Source organism: Pyrus communis, chromosome 9, assembly GCF_041283825.1.
Source record: "Pyrus communis isolate YQ-2024b chromosome 9, ASM4128382v1, whole genome shotgun sequence".
In the NCBI taxonomy this organism is placed as follows: Eukaryota; Viridiplantae; Streptophyta; class Magnoliopsida; order Rosales; family Rosaceae; genus Pyrus; species Pyrus communis.
The window spans coordinates 3,643,290-3,669,458 of NC_142573.1; the positions used below are offsets into that span (position 1 = coordinate 3,643,290).

The 26,169-nt window shown below is 37.2% G+C and overlaps 1 protein-coding gene and 3 pseudogenes across 2 annotated transcripts; 2 read left to right on the plus strand and 2 right to left on the minus strand.

Annotated features, from left to right (window-relative positions):
• Positions 1 to 1,972: 1,972 nt before the first annotated feature.
• Positions 1,973 to 4,285, minus strand: LOC137738714 (phenolic glucoside malonyltransferase 1 pseudogene; annotated as a pseudogene).
• Positions 4,286 to 6,305: 2,020 nt separating this feature from the next.
• On the minus strand, positions 6,306 to 7,795 carry LOC137739380 (phenolic glucoside malonyltransferase 1 pseudogene; annotated as a pseudogene).
• Positions 7,796 to 12,790: 4,995 nt separating this feature from the next.
• Positions 12,791 to 14,604, plus strand: LOC148694057 (uncharacterized; annotated as a pseudogene).
• Positions 14,605 to 22,005: 7,401 nt separating this feature from the next.
• LOC137740031 (uncharacterized) lies at positions 22,006 to 26,135 on the plus strand. 2 transcript variants are annotated; one of them, XR_015966822.1, is made up of 3 exons: positions 22,058 to 22,377; positions 22,761 to 24,165; positions 25,707 to 26,135. XR_015966822.1 is itself a non-coding variant. In XM_068479819.2 (2 exons), exon 2 carries the CDS (start codon positions 22,899 to 22,901, stop codon positions 24,048 to 24,050), a length of 1,152 nt encoding a protein of 383 aa, XP_068335920.2. In that variant the 5' UTR covers positions 22,006 to 22,377; positions 22,761 to 22,898; the 3' UTR covers positions 24,051 to 24,332. The 2 variants fall into 2 exon arrangements, 1 of the variants encoding a protein (XP_068335920.2); XM_068479819.2 differs by lacking the exon at positions 25,707 to 26,135 and having other exon boundaries at positions 22,006 to 22,377; positions 22,761 to 24,332.
• The last annotated feature ends 34 nt before the right edge of the window (positions 26,136 to 26,169 follow it).

Below are 26,169 nucleotides of genomic sequence, written 5' to 3' on the forward strand. Positions count from 1 at the left end.
ATTTTTTAATTTTTTTAAAAACCTAAATCTTCTAAATAAAATAAGAAAGAAAAAAATAAATAACTGAAATAAACACCCCATCAACCCCCCAAACCAAAACCTAGAAACCCAATAACCCCCCCCAACACCCGCGTGACCCTATCCCTGGTCAAAAAGTTGGCGGTTTTGAACAGCATCTCGTGCACATCCACGGTTCCTTTCGGTGCAGTTCCGACGGCGACGAGCATCGTCACTAGAATGTGGTTGCGCCAATATGCGATCCTTCCCATCTTCAATCAATTCCACCATGGTTGCGCCAGCGGCTTGGCCAGATCTTTCTACTTCACCATCTCGAACCCGACCTTCCTTGCCGTCTCCGCAATATCCGTATAGCTCCTGAGTCCCGACAGGGCGTCCCTTCTCTCGCACCCCCCTAACCAGCGACCTTCCCTCCCTCCGCACCCACCTTCACACCAACCCTCTTCCCTTCTCTACACACTCCCACCCCCCCCCCCCCCCCCCCCCCCCACTTCTTAAATCCACACCCATTCCATGAACACGGCGATGGCGAGACAGGATCTAGGTTTTTTTTTTCTGGGTTGCAGGTAAGGGTTGGGGGTTGGGGGAAGAAGATGAAGATAGGGGAGAAGATAAGGTAAGATTTTTTTTAGGGGGGGGAGACGAACTGAAGGGTTTATTTATTTTTTATTTTTTATTTTTTTCTAGGTTGCAAGGAAGAAGATGAAGATGGGGAGATGGGTTTGGGGGTTGTGGGGAGAAAAAATGAGGTTGGAGGTAGGGGGTAGGGGGTCAGGGGAAGAAGATGAAGATGGGGGAGAAAAGATGGGAAGAGGGGGGGAAGACGAACTGAAGGGGTTTTTTTTTTTTTTTTTTTTCCTGGGTTGCAGGGAAGAAGATGAAGATGGGGAGATAGGTTTGGGGGTTGCGGGGAGAAGAGAGGAGGATGAGGGGGATAAGGTTTCAGTTTTTTTTTTTTTTTTCTTTGGGTTGCAGGTAAGGGGTTGGAGGAAAAAGATGAAGATAGGGGAGAAGCGAGGGGAAGATGGAGGGGGGGAAGACGAACTGAAGGGGTTTTTTTATTTTATTTTATTTTATTTATTTATAATATTTAGAATATTTAGGTTTATTTAAAAAATTATTATTATTATTATTATTTTTGCCATATGGCAGCCACGTGGCATATATGTGGCAGCCACGTCAGCATTTAACGGATCAATGGATGAAAAATGTAACGAAGGTATTATTTTGAAATAAAATAGTACTTAAGGTATGAAAGTGAAATGTTTTGAAGATGTTGTAAGGAATTGAAATAGACCCCAAACCTGAGGTATGAAAGTGTAATTTACCCTAAATAGAAACTGAAGTGATAGCTTTACGTCTTTTCTTAAAGAAAGATAGAATTGCATACCTTCGAATGGGAAATGGATCATTTCCGGTTCATTTCTACTAAATTCATCAAATCAATTAAATTTACCCAATCAATTAATTCATATATTTAAAATTTGATCCAACGGTTAAAGTTATTATAACTTTTAAAAAAGTTCCTGCCATTGGATCAAATTTCCAGGACTCAAATTCATTGATTATGTGGATTTGATGGAAAGGATCCGGAGAGGATCCCTTTCCAAATAAAAAAGCAAGCATTGTACCATTTCGCTTTTAATCGAAAAGTCACTGTTGTTCATAAAAAATAAGGAAAACTAATGAAAAAAAAGTTAAAAACTTTTAATAATAAGGACAAAATAAATGGTAAAATGAATAGTACCATGATTGACTTTTTAGTTTAAAAATGTAGTTTTTCGTTAAAATAAACAGTACTGAGAGTTTTTTATTAAAGTTCCCTTCTATACTACCCATATACTCCTAGCTTTTAATCATTTCAATTTTAATTTTTTTTTTCAGTACTTTGTAAACAAAAATTTTAATGGTTAAAATAACTACAGTATCCCATACTTGAAATACCCTAAAAAAATCTTCAAACGACACCATTTTCGTTAAAATTAAACTTTTCAACAGTAGCTAGCCTGAATAGAACACATTAAAACAATGTAACAACTATGATTTTAGAAGTTGCATACCTTTTTATATAAGGCAATGACAATAACATGGCTTCAGATGTTTGCAAGACCATTAGCAAACAGATTAGAAAAGGTTTCCATATGTTGTTTTTTCAAAACCAGCCCAACCTCAACGCCTCCACCACCATCCTCGGATTCTGAGAGAGACATCGCTCCAGTCTTTTCTATAGAAACGACCTCTACCTTCTTTGGTCTTCCCCATCCAAAGTCAGTCCCATAAATTCCAAATCGAGGCGATCCAGCAATAGAGAGTAAACTCTCATGATCTATACTCGTTGAGTATAGTAAAGGAAGCAAATTCTCTAATCCACCCAAAACTCCGTCCGTGTCCAAACGTTTTATAGCTTCACTAATTGCATTGACTGCCACAGTCAGACCATCTTTGTTTCAGCAACGGCTCCGCTGAATGATAAGCAGTTGCCGAAATAAGTGGTGGGTATAGATGGGTCTAAACGCGACCTACAGTCCACAGTAAAGGCCATCAGAACTGCAGCCTTATGATCGCCTTGTATTTCTTTTGCCTTGATTAAGCAAATCCATACATACGCACATGTGACACAAAACGTGGACAAATATTGAACCGATTGATGACCATGTTGTTGTTGTTTCTTCTCTTTCACCGATTGCCTTAGTGCTTCTATTTTTTCCCGAGTGAATACAAACGTTCCTCGAATTGTGTCTTCTGCTGGAGCTTTAAAATGATCGAAGAACATCAAGCTTCTATTGAAGGGCCGGTCTGAATCCATGTTTAGCAATTGGTTCAAGAAAATTGGTTCGAGCCCGGCGGTGTCTTGGACGACGCTTCTGTCGTATAATGGTTTGAGCTGGTCAGGTAACAAATTGGAATTTTCGTGTTTGCATATGTGAGCCCATAATTTTACAAACATGGTTGAAGTCGAGCCGTCTAGGATTACATGGTGCATAGATGTTCCAATACAAAAGCCACGGTTAGGACATATGGCGGCGGCTCGTTCGTGAGACACGGCAAGCTGGGGTGTAAGAGGGTGGTATTCTTCGGCTTTGATGTTGAAGTTGTTGCTTGAAACTAGATGGCAGAAATCAGCATCAGACTCAGCTATCGTGAGCGAAACGGTGTCGCCTTGGACATAACTAAGAATAGGTTTAGGGGAGTTTTGGGGCTACCTTGCAAACCTCAGCTGCTTTGATTGAGCTTGGTTCTGCCATTGGAGAAATGGAAGAAGCTTTAGTGCAGAGCCAGGTGGAAACAGAATAAAATAATACAACACCGCTGACAATCAATCGGGGAAAAATTAGTTGTGTCATTCAATTAAATCGTTGTCGTTATAAATATGAGAAAGGGAATTCGAATTTAGTGACGAGAGAGAAGATGAAAGCGTGTCGATAGGATAGTGTCCTTTGACAGAGACGAAAGTATGATTTCATTGACTTATAAATAAGATTACATGTGAATATATATATATATATATATATATATATATATATATATAAAATAAAGGCTCAACACACTCTTGAACTCACCCTAATCAACTAATAACAAATTCTAACTAATCTGAAAATATACAACAAAAAAGGGTAATCTAATTAGTTTTTATTTACAACCGAATATTAACTAAAATTTCCATTAATAAAACATACCGTTCTAGCCAAGTAGACTAAACTCAAATCTTCGTAATGTATGTGTATATATTATACGTAAAAAGCATTAACTCTTTCAATTGTTCTTTTCATTTTAGAGGTTGAATCGTCAATATCTTCACCAATCGCATTTACAGCCCCACAGCCAACCCAACCTCTCCCGTACAATCCATTTCTTTCTGTAACTCGTCAGTGACGTCCACGCTAAAGAAATGTCCCAAGCAATGGCGACAGTCCACTAAAAGAACCACCAAGGATTTTGGCCCCTTTTTATTGGGTAGTGATGTTCACACCCCTGTTTTTATTTCTTATATATTGTTCTTAATTTTCGACTGTCAAATTGAATGAATTGAAGAAAATCAATAGTAAAAAAATTAACAAAAATATGTAAAAAATAAAAATGAATGTGTGAAAAGCATTATCCATTTTTATTTCATCTCCTTCTTTTGCTCATGAACTAGGCAAGGACGTATGCCTGTTACACAACTTTCACATGTGAACGTGTTGACGATGGGCGAGTCCCACGTCGGATAAATACACCAATAATTTAAAGTTTAAATGTCAGTGGAGATGGGTTTTACCTGCACCATATATTGGAGATGGAAAGAAGCGCAAGTGCGGAATGCAATGACTATGCATCTACAGTTCTACACATACAGCTTTTAAGGGAATGAATGTCAAATTCTTTTAAAAAAAATGAAAAAGGGAGTAGTTGTGGGGGCCAACACATATTGAATTTTAACAATTCAAATCATCTACTTTTTAAGTTACAACTCACAAATCATTCTTGTAAAATATTAACTAAATTGAAAATATTTGAGGCATCTAATTGGGTTAAAAAAAAAATAAATTTGCGAACACTATGTTGTAAAAAATATTGAAATTTCATCGTAACAATTAAATAGGCAAATGGGTTTAAATCAAATTGAAGTGTTAGAGGGAAGATCTATGAATCAAGACTTACAAATTACATAGTTCGAATCGTTAAAATTCCATGTGGAACAACCCATTTATTTCTATCTTGAGTGGATGATCTATGAATAGAGTTAAAATGCTTCGACCCTTGGATTTTGAGTGAGTAAAGAACAAAGCGTCCGTATCACCCTCACATGTTGTGCAAATGTTTTCATTTAACAGAAATGTGAAGGGAATAGATGAAAAACTAACAGCAGACAGGAAATCGGCCAAAAAAATTAAAAAGTTTGGGGGAAAAGTCGAAATCTAAGTGAAAGTTCCGAGGAAAAAAATCGACAATTTACACAAAATAAAAAATATATAAATGTGGGCACCCATTCAAGAGCAAAGAATAGAAATGTGGTCAGAATTCGATCAAAAGTACATCATGGGTTTCATTTATAAGGAGTAAGTTACCTCCCCTCCTATTCTCATCCTCTTCTCTCCCTTCCTCTTACATTTTGCTTTTTGTCTTATTGTCTTTATAAAAAAATCAATATAAGATGTTGATGTGGCTTAACCGTAACCATTTAAGTAGAAAGGGAGAAAATGGAAGAGAAATTAGGAGGGGAGATAATCCTCCTCCCATTTATAAAGCTGGGCTGCTAACTAGTGGCATTATAAAATTCCCTAGATCTAGCTATATCTAAATTTTATATAAAAAAAAAAAGTCAAATTCAAACTCCAACAGGATCCTCTTCGGATTCTTTTGGTGAAGATTTTAGAAATTCGTAAATCGTGTTCAGTCATCATATATCTTACGGTTAGTTTTTGTCAAATACTGTTTGTATTTAATTTTAAATAAAAATATTTAACATGTTTTCTAACCACACGATGTACAACGAACGAACACGATTCACAAATTCCCAGAATCCTCACAAAGAGTATCCGAATTCATTCAAACTATATCTAAACTTTATAACAGTCAAATTCATACATACATCATAAATATGTTTCATTTATAAATGAATTTGAAATGACAATAACTACTTCATCAAAATAGTTGTGAACCTTTTTTTTTTTTGTCAAACGATAGATTTTGTTAGATTATATGTTAGATTAGCCACCAACAGAGTTTAAATTAAAGAAAGTTGGAGTTCCATCATAAAACCAAGTAGCAATATGGGAAGTATCCCAACCTCTTATAAACCCATGCAAAATCTCTCCTCCCATCAATGTGAGACTCATTATCAACACGCTCTCTCACGTGTGGCGAATTTTCTAACCTAACATGTGGACAACACGACATGGTGACGTGGAGCACATATGGTTGTTTGGCTTCACAGGTGGGACGACATGCTCTGATACCATAAAGAAAATTGGGGTTCCACCATAAAACCAATTGGCAATATGGAGAGTAGCCCAACCTCATATAAGCCCATGCAAGGTCCCTCCTCCCATCAATGTAAGACTTATTTTCAACACGAACCCACACCGTCATGTAAGGACTCAACACATTTTTATCACTGTGGTAAAAGTAACTACAATATTTATAATCCGAAATACCTTAAAAATTCTCCAAATGACACTATTTCGGTTAAAATTAAAATTTTCAACAGTAGCTAGCCTGAACGGGACACATACTAAAACAATGTAACAACTATGATTTTAGAAGTTGCATACCTTATTACATAAGGCAATGACAATAACATAGCTTCAGATGTCTGCTAGACCTTTAGCAAACAGATTATAAAAGGCTTCCATATGATGTTTTTTCAAAACCAGCCCAACCTCAATGCCTCCACCACCAGACTTGGATTCTGAGAGAGACATCGCTCCAGTCTTTTCTATAGAAACGACCTCTACCTTCTTTGGTCTTCCCCATCCAAAGTCAGTCCCATAAATTCCAAATCGAGGCGATCCAGCAATAGAGAGTAAACTCTCATGATCTATACTCGTTGAGTACAGTAAAGGAAGCAAATTCTCTAATCCACCCAAAACTCCGTCCGTGTCCAAACGTTTTATAGCTTCACTAATTGCATTGACTGCCACAATCAGACCATCTTCTCCTAAAACCACTTTTGTTTCGGCAACTGCTACGCTGCATGATAAGCAGTTGCCAAAATAAGTGGCGGGTATAGAAGGGTCTAAACGCGACCTACAGTCCACAGTAAAGGCCATCAGAACTGCAGCTTTATGATCGATTTGTATTTTTTTTTGCCTTGATTAAGCAAATCCATACATACGCACATGTGACACAAAACGTAGACAATTTTTGAACGGATTGATGACCATGTTGTTGTCTCTTCTCTTTCACCGATTGCCTTAATTAGTGCTTCTATTTTTTCCCGAGTGAATACAAACGCTCCTCGAATTGTGTCTTCTGCTGGAGCTTTAAAATGATCGACGAACATCAAGCATCTATTGAAGGGCCGGTCTGAATCCATGTTTAGCAATTGGTTCAAGAAAATTGGTTCGAGCCCGGCGGTGTCTTGGACGACGCTTCTGTCGTATAATGGTTTGAGCTGGTCAGGTATCAAATTGGAATTTTCGTGTTTGCATATGTGAGCCCATAATTTTACAAACATGGTTGAAGTCAAGCCGTCTAGGATTGCATGGTGCATAGATGTTCCAATACAAAAGCCACGGTTAGGAAATATGGTGACTTGGAATGCCACGGCGGTGGCTCGTTCGTGAGACACGGCAAGATGGGGTGTAAGAGGGTGGTATTCTTCGGCTTTGATGTTGAAGTTGTTGCTTGAAACTAGATGGCAGAAATCAGCTATCGTGAGCGAAACGGTGTCGCCTTAGACATAACTAAGAATAGGTTTAGGGAAGTTTTGGGGCCATATGACGTTTCCGGCTAGAGGTAGAAAGTGTCGGAGGGCGATAGAGAATGAGGCTCTGAGTTTTGGGATTAGTACTGAATCGGAGAAGTAAGTGTTGGAAGAATTATGGTTGATTTCATAGAAGAAATGGCGTTGGACGGGTGAAAATCTTAGCCAGAACAAGTCAAAGAAGGTTAGAGGAAGGGACTCAGGTGGTGGTGTGGCTGAGTCAGCTAGTGAGCGTGGTTGTGGAGCAACCTTGCAGACCTCAACAACTTTCACAGAGTTTGGGTGTGACATCGGAGAAGAGTTTAGGGTGTGCAAACCTCGTCAACTTGTGATCAGTTTTTAGGGTGGCGACATGTGTCGTTTAACTGAAATGATAAGATGTAGCTGATAAGAGTTTTAGAGGCTGTCGAGGAAATAAATAAAAGATTTAGAAACTGTGCCGCAACCACTAGTTTCTAGAGATCAGAAGGATGCATCGATCTGCGATCATATTTTGGGGTGGTAGATGTTAGAAGCTAGTATCACATGCACATCGCCTAGTATAGCCATATATGTCGATGTGACAGTGATATTACATGCATGTTATTTCTGTGTTGATCTATTTATGTTGGTTTTTAGGAGGAGGCAGATTGTATGCCCTTCTATTCGGGTGCCTTTCTCATCTTCTTCTATTTGTGTGATCACGGTTAAGTCACGTCAACATTTTATATTTCTATTATTTTTTATCTTATTATCTCTATAATATAATCAATATAAAATATTGACGTGACTTAACCTTAACCGCACAAAATAAAAAAGGATGGGAAGAGCATCCAAAGAGGAGGGCAGACAATCTACCTCCTGTTTTTTAACTCTTTTATTGGTGTTGTTTCTAATGTGGTAAATGTTTTCGTTATGAGTTCATTGTTCTTTATGGAGGAGGATCTTCCCTCCTAATTTCTCTCTCATCTCTTTTTTTTTCTCTCGTACTTGAATGGTTATAATTGACTAATTAAGTCACGTTAATATTTTATACTAACTTTTTTATAAAAAAAATAAAACAAAAAACCAAGTGTCAGAGAAGGGAATGACAAAGAATGTGAATTCTCTTCTCACAATAGCAATGCTAGAGTGGGACAAACTTTATGATCAAATTTATTTAAAAAAAAAATGACAGAGAATGTGAATAGAAGAAAAGAGAATCATATTCCATTTTTCATGGCAGCAGACCAAAGAGATGCCAAACCAAGCACGCAACTTTTTTCAAATGAAACTACTAGGAATACCCGCGTGAGTAGAAATGTTTATGAGAATAAAATCCCAAAAATTAGGCCATATTCAAACTAACGTATGCTCAAATCCAATTTTTTATTTTAAAAAAAAAACCTGATATGTAAACGCATTAATGCTAAAATGGTGAGGTGTACAAAAGTCAAACGAGATCAATCATAAAATGAAAAAAAAATAAAAAAATAGTGTTATTCACACATTCATTTTACCTTTTACACAACCTAATTAATTTTTTTTTTTTCAAAATTAATTTTTTTGTTATTAATCTTTTTCAATTCGACAACCGCAATTTGAGAGGTGTGTGAGAAGTAAAAATGGGCGTGTAAAGAACATCACTCTTGAAAAAGTCATGAAGTTTCAGTAAAAAATATTTATGGCAAGGTTGATATCCTAAGAGCATCTCCACTACTAGCTAAATTTTTGCTTTTAGCTAACCAACTGCCTAAAAGTTATTGCACTTGTTTGGAATTGCTTTTGAAAAACTGAAGGCGCTTTAGATGAACTTTTATATTATATAATTCCTCTCTCAGTATGAGTGGAGTTAAAGATGTTGTGGTGTAATTCCACCTATGGTTAGTGAAGGAAAAAACAATTTCTCTTTCTTATTTACCTTCAGCTGATGAAATTAGAATTGATGTTTCTTTATCGATTCTTCTAGTGCTATGAAACCTGACGGCTTTTCTGGCTTTTCCTATTAGTTATGTTGGAATATTGTTGGTTTGGATGTTATTACTTTTATTCAAGACTTTTTTAAATGCAGCTGGATATATCCGAATGCTAATTGCAACTTTACAGTTACTCATCTAATTTGGCAAGGACGGAAATGTCAAGGCCGTCAACTTCACCGGCCCTAATGGCACGCCCTTGATCGGTAACAAGAAGGAGAGCTTTGGTTACTTTGGTGGCCGTAGCGGCAGTTCTTTCTTATTAAAGTGTTTTTAATTAATTAATTAAATTGTTTAACATGATTTTCTTTAATAAAGAATGTCCATTTTTATTTTTTTATTTTTAAATTTATCTACGTGTCAAATATTATATGGGGCTCGTGACGTTCACATGAGCAGATAAAGGAGAAACTAACCGAAATTAAGAAATTTGTAATTCATTGATACGAAGTCATGAATTAAGGAACTATTATTGTCACTTCATAAATCTTAAACTTGTAGTATAATAGATATAAGGAACTATTATTGTCACTTCATAAATCTAATTGTGCACTCCTTGTAAGACAATAACAATTCTCTAAAAATAAGGCAAATTTAAGATATTGTCAACAAATTTTTTTGAAGTGCAATTATCTTCTTAATTACGCTACACAAAACATGAGAAAATTAATATATATATTTTTTGAACAAACGATATTATGTACACTAAGGGGAGAGGGTGGGCTAGCAATAATATGGTTCAAACTCGCCTTTAAAAATTAATATATTAAGAAAAATAATATTGCCTACAACTTCAACTTTCTTCATAGTATCACACCAATTTAACATACGTGTTGATTGTAATAATTATCTCACAGTTTATCTCATCATTTAATACGTATTGTTTATATGTTATGCTTAAAGCCTTAAATGACCCCGCTCGTGAAGTGAGTGCTTAGAGTGCGAATCTCACTTTGACGAATTAAGCGACAATTCATGTGTTTAAAGAATTTGGACTAATTTTCATATTTCCAATAGGTTCATATATTCTAATTTTAATTAAATTTCATCAAATAGTTGTTGTTTATGAAATTCTTATATCCAATGGTTGAGGAATAACTAGCTAGCTCAACTTTGTTTCTAATGGTATCCTAAAAAAAAATTAATATTTACCCAGAAAAGAATTTTGGTTTGATCTCTTCAACACAAACCGCCCCATACCCGTATAGCACCAGAAAAGAAATTGATCATATGATCTAGTGAATTTTACTGTAGAAATTAATAACTTCAGCTTCTTGTTTTTTCGTTTTTTCTGTGCATGGAGATTCATTTGTCTATAGACCATTCCGGTTTGGTGTTGTCATGTGATCAAAGCCATTTGGCAACAGCCCATTCAAAATGAGACCTTCCAAACGACAAGTTAATCCACTCAACCCTGGAGCTAATCCTAACTGTTTGGAGCCGTATTTGGCATGATCTTCATCTTGAAGTGAGTCAACCATGACATTCAATGAGGAACTTGATTAAGAATTTTCAAGGCTCAAGAGGCAACCAAGGGGAGGCAACCAAGGGGAAGACATCAAGAATGGATGCTCTCAATTAGTATAAAGGGGACTTTTTAGGTCATTGTTAGAGGTCCCCGACCAAACACAAACTCATTTTTTATTTTATGTACACCTTGCGTGCTTTTACCTGTATTTCTCGTTCGTTTTTTCTCCAATTTATAGAGTAATTTTAATTTTCTCTCAAACTTATTTCATCGCAAATTTACTTTCTTGATTTTATTTTATTTTATTGCAATAGGAGTATTGTAATTTGGTTACATATCAATTTGATCCATTCGACCAGTTTGTTTGGGTTGATGTGATTCGCCCTTTCATACATCTCATCTCACCACATCAATCACTAATTAAATTCATACCACTCTACTTTCACGAATAACGCTTATTCAAAGACCTTGCACCCAAGGTGCGGAGAACGCTTGATCGAGACATGTTCCTTCCTTGGTCGTCAATAGTATTGAAAGAAGTCTAATCAAGCGCAACTAAAATCACCAATGTTTCTTCTCTTTTATTCCCTTAGCCTTAGGCTACGAGTTGACATGCCAACAACACAAACTAGAAAGACTAAGAGATCCCGAAATTCTCGGTTGTGCGGCCGAGACGGATTTTGAGACCAACACTAACCCAAACTTTTATGTCTTGCGACCTTCTGTCACAATGTCGTGCCATCACACCACCCGATAATAAGTTCTTATATTTCTAGTACTCGCAATAGGATTTAAAAAAAAAAAAATTGGATTAATAATTCAAAATTGATATATATTAGTTTATCCATGGTGTTAAATAAGAATTTCAGTTTTCAAAGCATCGAGACTAAAAGCTATTCTCTCACGTTTGTAATAATGTAGACTCTGATAGAATTGATATAGCCCAAAAAATGTCATACTAATATATTTAGGATCAGTTGTCTGCGATCTAGGCCCACTGGCGGAGCCACACCAAGGTTACGGTGGGCTTTAAACCAGGGAGAGTTTGTGACAATGTGCATGTACTTTGCGTACAGCCTAATATAATAAACAAACAAAAAAAAATGCAAGAAGAATTATTTTTTAATGAAACTAGCTCAGTGAGTATTTAGCATAATTAAAATATAAAGTTGCCATGGAAATTGTGATGTCATTTTGTTCAAGATTATTCTGCTTTGATTTAGTGGGCCTTATATCATTTTCAATCAATTATTTTTTGCTACTTCTACTTTTGTTGTTTGGTTTTGTGCTAGTTGTGTGGTTGTAATTGAGATAGTCCATATATCAAGTTTCCATCTTCTTGTGTTTACATCATAATATATGTGAATTTGGATGATTTATTGTAATTTTTGCAATTTGCAATTGCAAAACTATTGAGTTCAGGCTAAGTAAATTTTAAATTATACAAAATACAAAAGTAAGACTTAAACTTTTGCTTACAATACATATTTAGCAAAAAAATATCATTTTGTTGAAAAGTCTAATGTCTGATGGCAATGAATGCCCACAAAGCAAAAGTCTTCTGCATGGGCAAAGTTTTCAATGCCCATGCAAAGTGAAATTGGAAATTGAATTGTAATGTCAGATGATACGTTTTAAATTTCAGGATGCATTAACTGCATCAGTTTGGAGACGCTCTATAAATAGAGCACTCCGCATGTTTGTAAGTTACAAGAAAATAAGAAGAAGAAAGAAAACTAGAGAAAAATATCAGTAACATCATCTACTCATCTGCCCTTTTATTTGTTATCTGTCTGTGCTATAATTTTAGTGTGGCATTTTACATCTACCTTGCACCCACCACTTAAAAGGTTATCTCTCAAACTTTAATCCTTTTATAACACGTTATCAGCACGAGTCTCTATATATAATTATTCTCTCATCTCTCTTTGCCGAACGAACGAAAGAAAGAAAAAAAAAATGTTTCCTTTAAGGTTTTTACTGTTCATCTTCTTCCTCTGCCTTAACTGCGCCGTGTACCCTCGCGACGAATTGTTTGCTCCGTGCCTGCTCATAGTCCTCCAACTAACGGTTACATACATCTTTGATTACTTGTTTGGTGTAGAGATTGATTACTAACCCAGTATCTATTTATGTTAATTCTACTGCAATCCAAGATGGTGCGGTACAATCGCCCATCTTGAACTGCAAATTTATTCTTACTGCGATCCAAGACGGTGCGGTATCATCGCCTATCTTGGACTGCAGATTTAATTTTACTGCAATTTTTAGGTGGAGCGGTATAATCGCACACCCTACCCTGCATATTTGAATTTACCTGCTGTTTAATTTCATTGCAATTTTATGTGGTGCGGTATAATCGCCCACGCTGCTCTGCATATTTAATTTTCCTGTTACTTGAGTGGTGCGGAATAATCGCCCATTCTATATTACATTATTTCAATGAAAATGGTGCGGTACGATCGCCCTTCTCATTCACCCTGAAAATCTCGAGCCAGAAGTTTCGAGTGCTTATCATTTTGGCCTGAAGATCAAAATGAAAAATTTGTAAGAACCAGAAGTTCTAACATCATATTCCTCCAGGAATACATATTATTGCAAGTTCTTACACATCTCATTTTCTTTCAGAAAAGAAAATGGCGAACTTGGCGAAGCTTGAATTTGCTGCCTTGGATATTACCGGGAATAATTACCTGACCTGGGTATTGGATACCAAGATCCATTTGGAAGCAGGGAATCTTGGAGATACCATCAGGGAAGAGAGCAACTCATCCTCTCAAGATCGGGCAAAGGCCATGATTTTCATTCGCCGCCATCTTGATGAGGCGCTAAAGAGCGAGTACTTAACGGTTGAAGATCCGTTAGCTCTCTGGAATGCCTTGAGAAACAGATACAATCACCAGACAACGGTGATTCTTCCAAGGGCCCGCTATGAGTGGACTCATCTGAGGATCCAAGACTTCAAGTCAGTGGCAGAATACAATTCTGCATTGTTCAGAATTACCTCTCAGATGAAGCTCTGTGGGGATATTATTACTAAGGAGCATATGCTGGAAAAGACTCTCAGCACATTTCATGCCTCCAATGTGCTCCTGCAGCAGCAGTATAGAGCGCAAGGCTACACTGAGTACAACCAGCTGATATCTGTGCTCTTAGTAGCTGAACAAAATGATGAGCTCCTGATGAAAAACCATCATTCCCGACCTACTGGATCTGCACCATTCCCAGAAGTGAATGCTGCTTCCCTCGAAGTGAATGCCACATCCTCTGGTGGTGATAATCATAAACGAGGACGTGGCCACAAATGAGGTCGATGGAATAGGAAAGGCAAGAACCATGGAGTTCAGTTTCACAACCAGGTTCCGAGGCATAATTCAGGCCCGAGCTTCAAAAATGTGAATCGCCACAAAGGCAAAGCTCATATGAACCATGCTCCTAGAAACTCTGAAGGAGCCTGCCATAGGTGTGGTGGCAATGGGCATTGGGCGCGTACTTGTCGTACCCCAAAACATCTAGTGGATCTGTATCAAGCCTCCCTCAAGGAGAAGGGTGTCGAGACCAACTTTCTCGACCAGGCTAGACCAATGGATATACCTGATCCAGTGTTCGACTTATCAGGGCAGTTGAACACAACTCATCTAGATGTTTCAGACTATATTGTGGAAAGGAGAAATGAAGTATATCGGTCCGATTGAATCATTAATGTACTTTTATTATGCTGAACTTGTAGTATTTTCAGATTCAATAAAAGTGGCATGTAAATTTTCTTGTTATAACTTGCTTTTCTCTTACTCAGAGAGCATGGATAAAAATTGTGGTTATTCTCAAAACATGAGAAATGGCGGAGATATTTGTCTTGCAGACAGTGCAACCACACATACAATACTTCGTGATCGAAAGTATTTCTCAAGCTTAATACCTACAAGAGTAGGGGTAACAACAATATCAGGACCTTCAGATGTAATTCAAGGTTCAGGGAAAGCCCAGATTATGTTACCAAATGGAACAATATTGTCCATACATAATGCATTGTATGCTACTCGATCTACTCGAAATTTGTTGAGTTTCAAAGACATACGTCTAAATGGATACCACATTGAAACAAAAAGTGCAGAAAATGTGGAGTATCTATGCATTACCTCCAATGATACCCAGAAGCGTATATTGGAGAAGTTGCATGGTATGTCGAGTGGATTATATTATACATACATAAAGACAATTGAATCACATACTGTCATGAACCAGAAGTTCATTGATTCAAAGGTTTACATGCTTTGGCATGACCGTCTGGGTCATCCAGGATCTACCATGATGCGTAGGATCATTACCAACTCTAATGGACATCCATTAGTGAGCAGACACATTGCTGCCTTAAATGATAACCCTTGCAAAGCTTGTTCTCAAGGGAAATTGGTAATTAGACCATCTCAACTAAAGGTTGATGCTGAATCCCCATCATTTCTGCAAAGAATTCAAGGGGATATTTGTGGGCCTATTCAACCATCATGTGGACCATTTCGATATTTTATGGTTTTGGTTGATGCATCTACCCGATGGTCACATGTTTGTCTCTTGTCTACTCGGAATGTAGCCTTTGCGAAACTTCTTGCTCAAATAATTAAGTTACGAGCACAGTTCCCAGATTATCCCATTAAGTCTATCCGACTTGATAATGCTGGTGAATTTACGTCTCAAACCTTTGATGATTATTGCATGACATTGGGCATTGATGTTGAACACCCTGTTCCTCATGTCCATACTCAAAATGGTTTAGCAGAAGCATTGATCAAGCGGCTTCAGTTAATAGCTCGCACTCTGCTTATGAAAACCAAATTGCCAGTCTCTGCGTGGGGACATGCCATCTTACATGCTGCATCATTGGTTCGATTGAGACCTATAGCCAACCATCAATACTCTTCAGTACAACTCGTGTTTGGACATCAGCCAAACATTTCCCATTTACGAGTTTTTGGTTATGCTGTTTATGTGCCTATTGCACCGCTGCAACGCACTAAAATGGGACCTCAGCGTAGACTGGGAATTTACTTGGGTTTTGATTCACCATCTATCATTAGATATTTGGAACCCTTGACAGGTGATATGTTTACAGCTCGTTTTGCTGATTGTCATTTTGATGAGACAATTTTCCCGTTGTTAGGGGGAGAAAAGACCGTTCCAGAAGAACGGAAAGAGCTGACATGGGTTGTTCCCACCTTGTCTCATTTTGATCCTCGCAACATTCAATGTGAAAATGAAGTGAGAAGGATCGTTCATCTTCAAAGAATTGCCAATCAAATGCCAGATGCATTTAATGATGCTATGAAAGTGACAAAATCACATATACCAGCTGCAAATGCACCTGCAAGAATTGATGTCCCTGTTGGACAAAATAAAGTGGCAGCAAATGATTCATCTGGTGCACGCCTGAAGCGTGGTAGACCCCAAGGTTCAAAAGATTCAGCTCCTCGAAAGAGAAAGTCGAGGGCACAACTGAATCCAAATGAAATCATTCAGGAAGAGAAAATGAATGATACATCCACAATTCATCATTCTGGACTTCCAGAAAAAGAAAATGTCCTTGATGAGACATCTGTCCCTGAAGAGACAGAAGTACATGAAAGTAAAGAAATCTCCATAAATTATGCATGTACAAATGAATTGTGGGATCGAAATGAAATAATCATCGATGATATGTTTGCATTTGCAGTAGCCACTGAAATCATCTTAAGTGATGATATTGAGCCCCGTTCTGTTGATGAATGCAAACAGAGACATGATTGGCCTAAGTGGAAAGATGCAATTCAGGCAGAATTAAATTCCTTGGAAAAGCGGAATGTTTTTGGACCAGTAGTCCAAACCCCGCCTAGTGTAAACCCCGTGGGTTACAAATGGGTATTCACAAGGAAACGCAATGAGAAAAACGAGATCGCAAGATACAAAGCACGACTCGTTGCACAAGGTTTTTCTCAAAGACCTGGAATTGATTATGAGGAGACATACTCTCCTGTAATGGACGCAATTACGTTTCGTTACTTAATAAGTTTAGTGGTTTCAGAAAGACTTGACATGCGACTTATGGATGTCATCACTGCGTATCTATATGGAGAATTAGATACTGACATCTATATGAAAGTCCCAGAAGGACTTAAGTTGCCTGAAACAAGTAATAAACCACGAGGTATGCTCTCGATCAAATTAAGGCGATCATTGTATGGTCTGAAGCAATCTGGACGAATGTGGTATAATCGTCTCAGTGAGTATTTGATCAAAGAAGGGTATATCAACAATGTTATTTGCCCTTGTGTGTTCATTAAGAAATCCAATTCTGGATTCGCTATAGTGGCAGTATATGTTGATGATATGAATCTAGTTGGGACTCCTGAAGAGCTCAATAAAACTGCTGAATATCTGAAAAGCGAATTTGAAATGAAAGACCTTGGAAAAACAAAATATTGTCTCGGCCTGCAGATCGAGCATTGCGCTAGTGGAATTTTGGTCCACCAATCAGCTTACATTGAAAAAATTCTGAAGCGATTTGGTATGGACAAGGCTTATCCACTAAGCACGCCAATGGTCATTCGTTCTTTGGACATTAAGAAAGATCCATTTCGTCCAAAAGAAGATGATGAGCTGGTCCTTGGTCCAGAAGTACCATATCTGAGTGCAATAGGTGCTTTGTTGTATTTAGCACAATGTACTAGACCAGATATAGCCTTTTCAGTTAATTTGTTAGCAAGGTATAGCTCTGCTCCAACAATTCGCCATTGGAAGGGTATCAAAGATGTATTGCGATACCTTCGTGGGACAACAGACATGGGTCTCTTCTACTCAAAGAACTCCACAGATGACCAGATCCTTGTTGGATATGCAGATGCTGGTTTCCTCTCTGATCCGCATAAAGCCCGCTCACAAACTGGATATGTGTTTAAGAATGGAGATACAGCAATCTCATGGCGCTCAACCAAGCAAACATTAGTTGCTACATCTTCAAATCATTCAGAAATACTTGCTTTACATGAAGCAAGTCGTGAATGTTTTTGGTTAAGATCAATGATCCATCATATTCGGAATTCATGTGGTCTAACTTTGAAGACAGACAATCCAACTGTCATCCATGAAGATAATGCAGCCTGTGTTGCCCAAATGAAGGAAGGATTCATCAAGGGCGATAAGACTAAACACATATCTCCAAAGTTTTTCAGTGCACATGAGCTTCAGAAGGCTAAAGTTATTGAAGTCAGACAAATCCGTTCAAATGAAAATCTGGCAGACTTGTTCACCAAATCTCTACCAAAGTGCACATTTCAGAAGTTAGTGCAAGGCATCGGATTACGTCGACTTACCAAACAGCTAAATTTGGAAAATGCGGAATCAGGGGGAGATACATATCAGGGGGAGTATCCATGATACATGCTTGTTGTACTCTTTTTCCTTCGATTAGGATTTTTCCCACTGGGTTTTTCCTATCAAGGTTTTAACGAGGCAACATAAGCATACTTGACACTATATCAACGATCCAGGAAAAGTTGTACTCTTTTTCCTTCGCTATGGTTTTTTCCCACTGGGTTTTTCCAAGCAAGGTTTTAACGAGGCAACTCATGTTGATATGTGGGCATCCAAGGGGGAGTGTTGAAAAGTCTAATGTCTGATGGCAATGAATGCCCACAAAGCAAAAGTCTTCTGCATGGGCAAAGTTTTCAATGCCCATGCAAAGTGAAATTGGAAATTGAATTGTAATGTCAGATGATACGTTTTAAATTTCAGGATGCATTAACTGCATCAGTTTGGAGACGCTCTATAAATAGAGCACTCCGCATGTTTGTAAGTTACAAGAAAATAAGAAGAAGAAAGAAAACTAGAGAAAAATATCAGTAACATCATCTACTCCTCTGCCCTTTTATTTGTTATCTGCCTGTGCTATAATTTTAGTGTGGCATTTTACATCTACCTTGCACCCACCACTTAAAAGGTTATCTCTCAAACTTTAATCCTTTTATAACACATTTAATTTTAGGGTAAATTTTTAGCTAGTCCATCCATAAAAAAATTTATGGCTCCACCCTTGTCTAGGCCAGCGACATGTGATGGTCGGCGATGGCTGGTTTCTGTGGCTTTTTTAATAGGAAAACTAACGAAAAGTTTAAATGTTTTTTTAGTTTTAATGAAAAATGACAAATAAAAGTGTAGTAAATAGTATTAGGGAAAGGTAAAAATGTGATTTTTTGTTAAAAGTGAACAATCTTTTCTTCTAGATTAACATTCAAAACGTTCAAGAGACATGCTGGTCGGGGAAAAAAAAAAAATTGGAACGAATAACATATTGCGGGTAGATTCAGAAGGTTGAGCGTGATGACTCAAGAGGTGGCAGAAGGTTTGTGTCTGGAATCCAGGGACCATTTATTGGGGCCAACGCCCTTCATGGTCAGTTTATGAACATATAGCTCTGTACGTACTGTGCCCGATCTTGAGATGCCCACCAGTACTGCTTGTTTTAGAGCTCTTTGCACACAGAGACGAAAACCCTAAAGGTCTTTCTGTCCTGTCTCTTTCTTCCCCCTGCAAAAGAAGCAGTGAAGGGCCTCTCTCTGTTTAATTTTCTCCACTCTCAAACACATACGCAGGCTGCAGTGTTACTCGCTCCCTGTATATGTCATATGTGAAATAACTATGTATGCAGTGCAGCTCTAACTGAATACCAACAGAAAACTCTTCCGCTGAGAATTCTGAAGTACGTAATTAGGGATTTCAAAGTTTAGGGGGCTTTTGAAGTTTCTTGTTAGTGTTCTCAGTTAACTTCTGGGATAATTAAAATTAGGGTTTTTGGATCCGGTGCCATATTGCAATTAGGGTTTTGGAGTTTTGATCACGATTACCTCTTCAAACAGAAAAGACCTAATCATTCTGGAGGTTCAAGCACTAACATTTGACGTTTAAGGACTAAAAATTAACAATTGAGAAAGAACCTTGCATACGTCTCTGTAGTTCATCGAGAAGATCATTATTTCCAATGGCTTTTTATTTTTTTTTATTTTTTTGGTATTATTACTTCCAATGGCTTAATAACTTCATTTTGTTGAAAAGAGCAATGCAATTTCGTTACGGCTGGGTAGCTAGGTTGTCAGCTGCTAGGTCAGCAAGTCATAAATTACTTCGTGCATATCTCTCTGCAATAAAAAGTCGTGTGGTCCTATTCGAACTCACTATTCGGTCATTCAAAAGAAAAGGCATGCATGTATTGGTCCCTCAACTATTAGGTAACCTCTCATTGTCCGAAGTACCTATCATACACATGCTAATGCTCAGAGTATATATACCACAAATTTTTGTAGCCCATGATACATGTGGATATATACATCTTTCTAATCCAAACTTAATCTTCATATGTAATCTGCTTGTTGACATAGAACAGTTGGCTAATGATTGAGGAGCAGCTTGATAGGCCAGTTCACTAACAGCAAAAACTATTTTCAGATTTCGTTTCTTGAATAAAATAAAAAGAGCGAGATGAGCCAAACTCACATTTTCTCAGTAACACATGATTATTTTGAGTCAAATTCTGTCATTAGGTTTAAAAGATTTTAAATTTGAGGATATTTTCTGGAATTTTGCCATCTTTATTTTTCATATTATGTTACAAGGTGTTGCTTGATTTTCCTTTACATATTACACCACGTCACTTGTCCATCTATTTTCTTCTCTTTGTCCTCCCCTATAGTTCAAGCGTGTGATGCTTTTCTTTTTCAAGAAACCTTGATATTTTATTGAATTAGAAAAAGCATTCCACCTAGATAGACGATTGAGGACATAAACTTTACTCTTCATGTACAAAATAAGAAATAAGAAAAATACATTAAAAAGAGGCATAAAAACAAAGAGGGGATAGTTCAACTGCGTGATGCAATTAGAGAGTAAACTGTGAGAAATATATTTTGTTAGGCATGTCAATTCCAATGATTGGTTAATTGGATTCATATATTTGAAGTGTACTTACACAACACAACATATATATGCCGGCCATCGAATCATTACCACCCATCTTGAGTATTTGGATATGGGAGGAAAACTTCAGCTACTTTGTCCGCATGAACATGTTCATCTTTTTTGGTACTTTAGGCGTGCATATGAAAGTGATATATCTAAAATCTTTCGTTAATTGTCGATAAAGCAACACTCACCACTTTCGAATGTGCAACATGCATCCATGTGGTCCCCCAAGTGAAATTTCCTACTTTTGTATTTCATGCATATACATAATTATTAGCAGCTTCAACTTATCACCAAGTATAAATCAATTATGTTGCCTACAAGGCGTATCATATATAATGTGATTTGAGCAGCTAGGTAGAGATTTTAAGTTTAATAGCCCTCTTAAATCCTAGTTTTCTTTGGATAAAAAAAAAAAAAAAAAATCCTTGTTTTCTTCTTTAAAAAAAAAGAGAGATCAGTTGGTGGCTTCATCACGAAATCAGTGGTAGAGCTAGCATAGGGTCATTAGTTGTCCTTGACCCCAACAATTTTGAAAACTCCATGTATATTTGTTTGTGTATTATATTTGACCCTTATAAACACCTACGGCAAACTAAATTACAATCTCCCCCTTCTACTTCATGTGTGCGACTCTATTGTGCAATCATGTGCTCGATGAAATTCTTTAGTTTTTCTCTCTTCTTGTGTGCGATCATGTGCTCAATTAAATACCTTAGTTGAAAAGCCTAGGCAATCTTCAACATTACTCCACAGTATCATGCATCAACTCTAGACAAGCATTTACTAATAATAGTAGTTGTGATATACGTTAGCATAAACTTTCGACATATGTTGACAGGAATTGATAGTGCTTCGTAAGTGCTCAATGAATGGCTAATGAAGTTTTTTTGGTTGATATAATGACCCCATTTTTCAAAATCATGGCTACGGCACTAACCACAACCCACTTTTTCAGGGATCAAGAAGACTTATAAAGACATTCAGCCTTCTCATAGTCATCATCATGTGATTTAATATCATAAAGTATCGTACTTAGAACATACCGTGTGAAATAAAAGTCTGAAATTCATCTTCAGTTAACTCCTAAATCATAGTTAATTAACTCCTATTTTGTCACAATTAATGATTATTTAACCTTATGCATGCGTGATGAGGAAATGATGAGATATCGACTAGCTACCATAGCTACACCCACATTCGTTTGAGCTGATGGTGAGAGTGCCACGTGGCATTGTATGTACCACTGCTTTAGCTTTCCTTGGGCATGGTCGGTGGAATTCCGGCGCCTTACTTTTTCCTCTCAAACGGTTCTCTCTACTTCTTCTTCAGCAAGTTTTATTCTCATATTCTCCACATACTTGCAGAATAATTTAATCTTCAAAAGTACAGACGGCTGTTTGGTTGATTTTAGTAGTTCTCTACTAAACTCACAAAGCCAATTTCAAGTTGAGAAAATCACAACCACATACCTTTCTTTGCCATTCTGTGTAATACTGTGTATTCAACTCACCAAGCACCGAAAACTGTCTGCAAAACAAGAAGCAGAAAATGTTTACTTTCATGTAAGTTGGGTCAATTTCAAGTAATATGTTGGTTGGGTAACCCTAGAATACTTCATAATTATAAAATAATTAGCATCACATACCTAGCTTTATATTTGTTGCTTTGCTTTAATTCCATTAATAAATATACGCGAGACAAGTGAACTTGGACTTCCTTAACTAAACATTTCTACAGCTTGTGAATCGCTTCTTCTTTTGAGCTCCTTTTCAATTTCGGTCATGAAACAATTCATGAAAGCTGTATATATATTAGTTTCGTTTTTAATTTTGTGGATCATCACATATATGTCATAGATATTAGCTAGCTTAATTAGTAGGAAACACTTTTTTATAATTTTTATTTTTTTTATAATTCATTTCTTTCATGATTGATGGTGTACCAGATTATGATAAAAAGAGAAAGCACATGAAGAAGAGAAGCATATCATGATTAATTCGTGAAGTGAAGTTATCATTGCAAAGAGAATAGAAATCTGCGTTTTGAGCTGAAATGATGAACCAATGACGAGAGAGTCCAGAAGATGATTAAGAGTCTCGTTAGTGAAGCAGATTTAAAAGAAGCAGGAGCTGGCAGTGCAAGTCGTGATGAACCAGCTAATAAAATCTCATCAAACCCTAATTTATCTCGTTCATCAACTCCATGGCCAAGGTTGAAGGATCCAAGGATTGTACGTGTGTCCCGAGCTTTTGGAGGAAAGGACAGGCATAGCAAGGTTTGCACCATAAGAGGGCTTCGAGATCGGCGGGTGAGGCTATCAGTACCCACTGCAATCCAATTGTATGATCTTCAAGAAAAGCTTGGTCTTAACCAGCCTAGCAAGGTTGTCGATTGGTTGCTTGATGCCGCTAAGCATGAAATCGATGAACTTCCTCCGCTGCCAATGCCACCACCCGGGACTTTTGGTTTAAATCATCCATCATTAGTGCTCACTTCATCTCATGATGATCAAACCAATGCTCATCCCCAATTATCTCATAATCATAGAGGAGAAGGCCCTAGCAGTGGAATAGATAGATCAAATGTTTGGCCTACTAATTTGGATGCTCTTTGGCGAGCGAAGTCGAAAGAAATTGCAAGAGACACAAGAAATGAGGAGGAGGAAGGAAAACGGAAAGATAATCTTGGAATATCAGATGATCAAAAACAAGCAGGCAATAATATTGATGGTAATTCATCAAACACATTCTTAACCAGAGGTAGTACTACCAACCCTCCGTTCTTTCCAGGTCTCCTGAATAGTTCTACGAATATGCCTTATGATTATCAAAATTGGGATCATCCTCATCAGACTTCAAGTTTTCCACTATCTCAATTAGGAAGCCATGGATTCCAATCCCAAACTACAGATCTCCACAATTTCCTTAATGTCCTCTCGTTGCCATCCACATTGTCTTTATCAACGACACAATCTTATTTTCCTTCGCATAACGCGGCGGCTACAGGAGAGATAGATCCAAGACAATTCAACCATTTGCAATTGCTCAACTCAAGTAGTAGTACTAGTACTTCACAAAACCTATTGCCCAATTCTCTATCTACACCAGCTCTATACCCTAGTAGCCAAACTCTGAGAGCACCCCATTTGAGTATGGTGACTAAGCTTGTGCATTCTTCAAACAACACTGGAAGTGGTCATCAGCCAAATAACGATCAGGGGCCTCTGCATCGATGATGCGTACTGATGCTTGTAATTCAAAGACTCATGAAAGGCTAACAAGCTTGCTTTAATGGCTCAGATTGGTATTTCTTAAATGGGAGCTAGGTATAGCTAGGGAGCGCAGGCAAAGGTACAAGAACACATCTTACTTTACGGGGTTTAGTCAGTCTTCTTATTAATGTTCATTTCAGATTAAAGATGCTATATATGATTTGATTTCCTACTTATTTTGGTTTATATTATTTGACATTTGCATTTGAAATTAAAGTAATAAGAAAGAGAGTTTTCGAGCATAAATTCGAGTGGAGCATTGGTAATGGTGTGAAGCCACATTGTGTTCATTATTCATATTCGACTGAATGTCAGTTAGATTCGGTGTATGCTATGTTGTTAGAGTCAAATTAGTTTTGTATAACTAAATGCCAATGGAATTGTGCGCCATGGCATTATCTCTTTATGTATGCGTGGGGATGGCCTTATTTCAGATATATACAACTTCGCGAGATTGTTCTCTGCAAACTATCATTAATTGTTCTCTCTCTAACTAAGCTAGCAACTGTAAACAAAGATTATTTACCAAAAAAAAAAAAAAAAAAAAAAAAAACTGTAAAGAAAGATTTAAAACCCTAGAGAAAGAGAGAGAGATCGAGAGATTGTAGAAGGAGCGACCTGAAATGTCTAAGCTTGTTTTCTTTTTAATTTCTGCTAGACATCAGGCAGGACTGCAAACATGACAGGATCGAGTAAATGTAGTAGTGTATATTATTACCAGTTGAATAGGCTTCTGATCGAGAGGGAGGTAAAGTAAGTAAGAAGAGAGTCTGCAGGCTTTAATTGTACGACCTAGAGTGTGATTACGAGAGCAGTAGCTAGTGTCAACATCACATACACAAGACAACATAATTATATATATATATATATATATATATATATATATATATATATTTACTTGCAAGAAATCTGGTGCTGGATTGACAATTTTGCTAGTTATATAGGGTTATGAGTGTTTTGTGTTGGAATTATTACCTATATGTTGAACTAGAGCAGTTAATTTGAATCTGGTGTTAAGAGAATATGATATCTCTAGCTAGGGCATGCATTTCATGTGTCCTTGAACCCAGCTGTTTACATCATAAGAAACTATCAAAAACTTATCTGCATATGAAGTTATTTTCATACACCAAATTTCTCCTTGTGCACATTGAATTAATAAATAAAAGAGAATCCAATGAGACAAATAAACAGTGTGTGTAAAGGAAGAAAAATGAAGTCATTTCCCTTTCTACATCACACTGGTGTACTGGATCGATACACAAATGTTTGAACGGTTAGAAGCCATTTCCATTTCTACAACAACTTGTTTATGAGTGCACCAGTGTTTGAACAGTTAGATTGAAATTGTCAAAATCCAATCGTTCAATGCCTTAACGTATAGTACTCACCAATGCATTATAGATTTTTGTCGTAAAAATATGAATTTTTTTTTTTTTTTGTCGAGACCGTAAAAAGATATACATGATTGCGAATGAATTTTGTTAAGCAGATTTAGTATAACAAGTCCTTCGTCAGGAGTTGATGAGCAGTACAAGTAGTTAGAACTGCAAAAGCTTTATGTGTTGCCTCCCTGCTTAATTTGTTTTACATAGATATGATGGACCAGTACTGTTACAGGAGGCACAGGAGTAGCACTGTTCCATGCAGTTGGCGCATAACAATCAAGAAAAGAGGATTGGCCAAGACAAATGAAGTTACGAAAACATAGAAAGTGAAGTCGATCTGATTCATTTCAGGCAAATTAAGCAGTAGTATAAAAATAAAATAAAAATCACTCGTACTTTCTGTTCCTTTCTGTTCTTTCTACTTACCGTGAATCCAAAATCACTCATACCTTCTGATCTAGTCCCGTCAATCTCTCATCATGGTCGTCAAGTCTTGATCTGTGATTGATCATAGTTCACACATCTTTCGAACCTGGTGTTGATGAGAATTTGAAGGCAAAATTACTGTTCCTACTTGATACATGCATGCATTGAGTGTACTGCACAATTGACCGTTGATCAAATTCAATGTCTTAATCCAACAGCTTCAAAAACGTTGATATTTAGTGTTTCTAGGTACCCCAAAAAATTACGCA

What these genes read in the sequence shown, in the direction of transcription:
- LOC137740031 (XM_068479819.2), top strand. Translation starts at nt 22,899, where the DNA reads ATGATTAAGAGTCTCGTTAGTGAAGCAGATTTAAAAGAAGCAGGAGCT.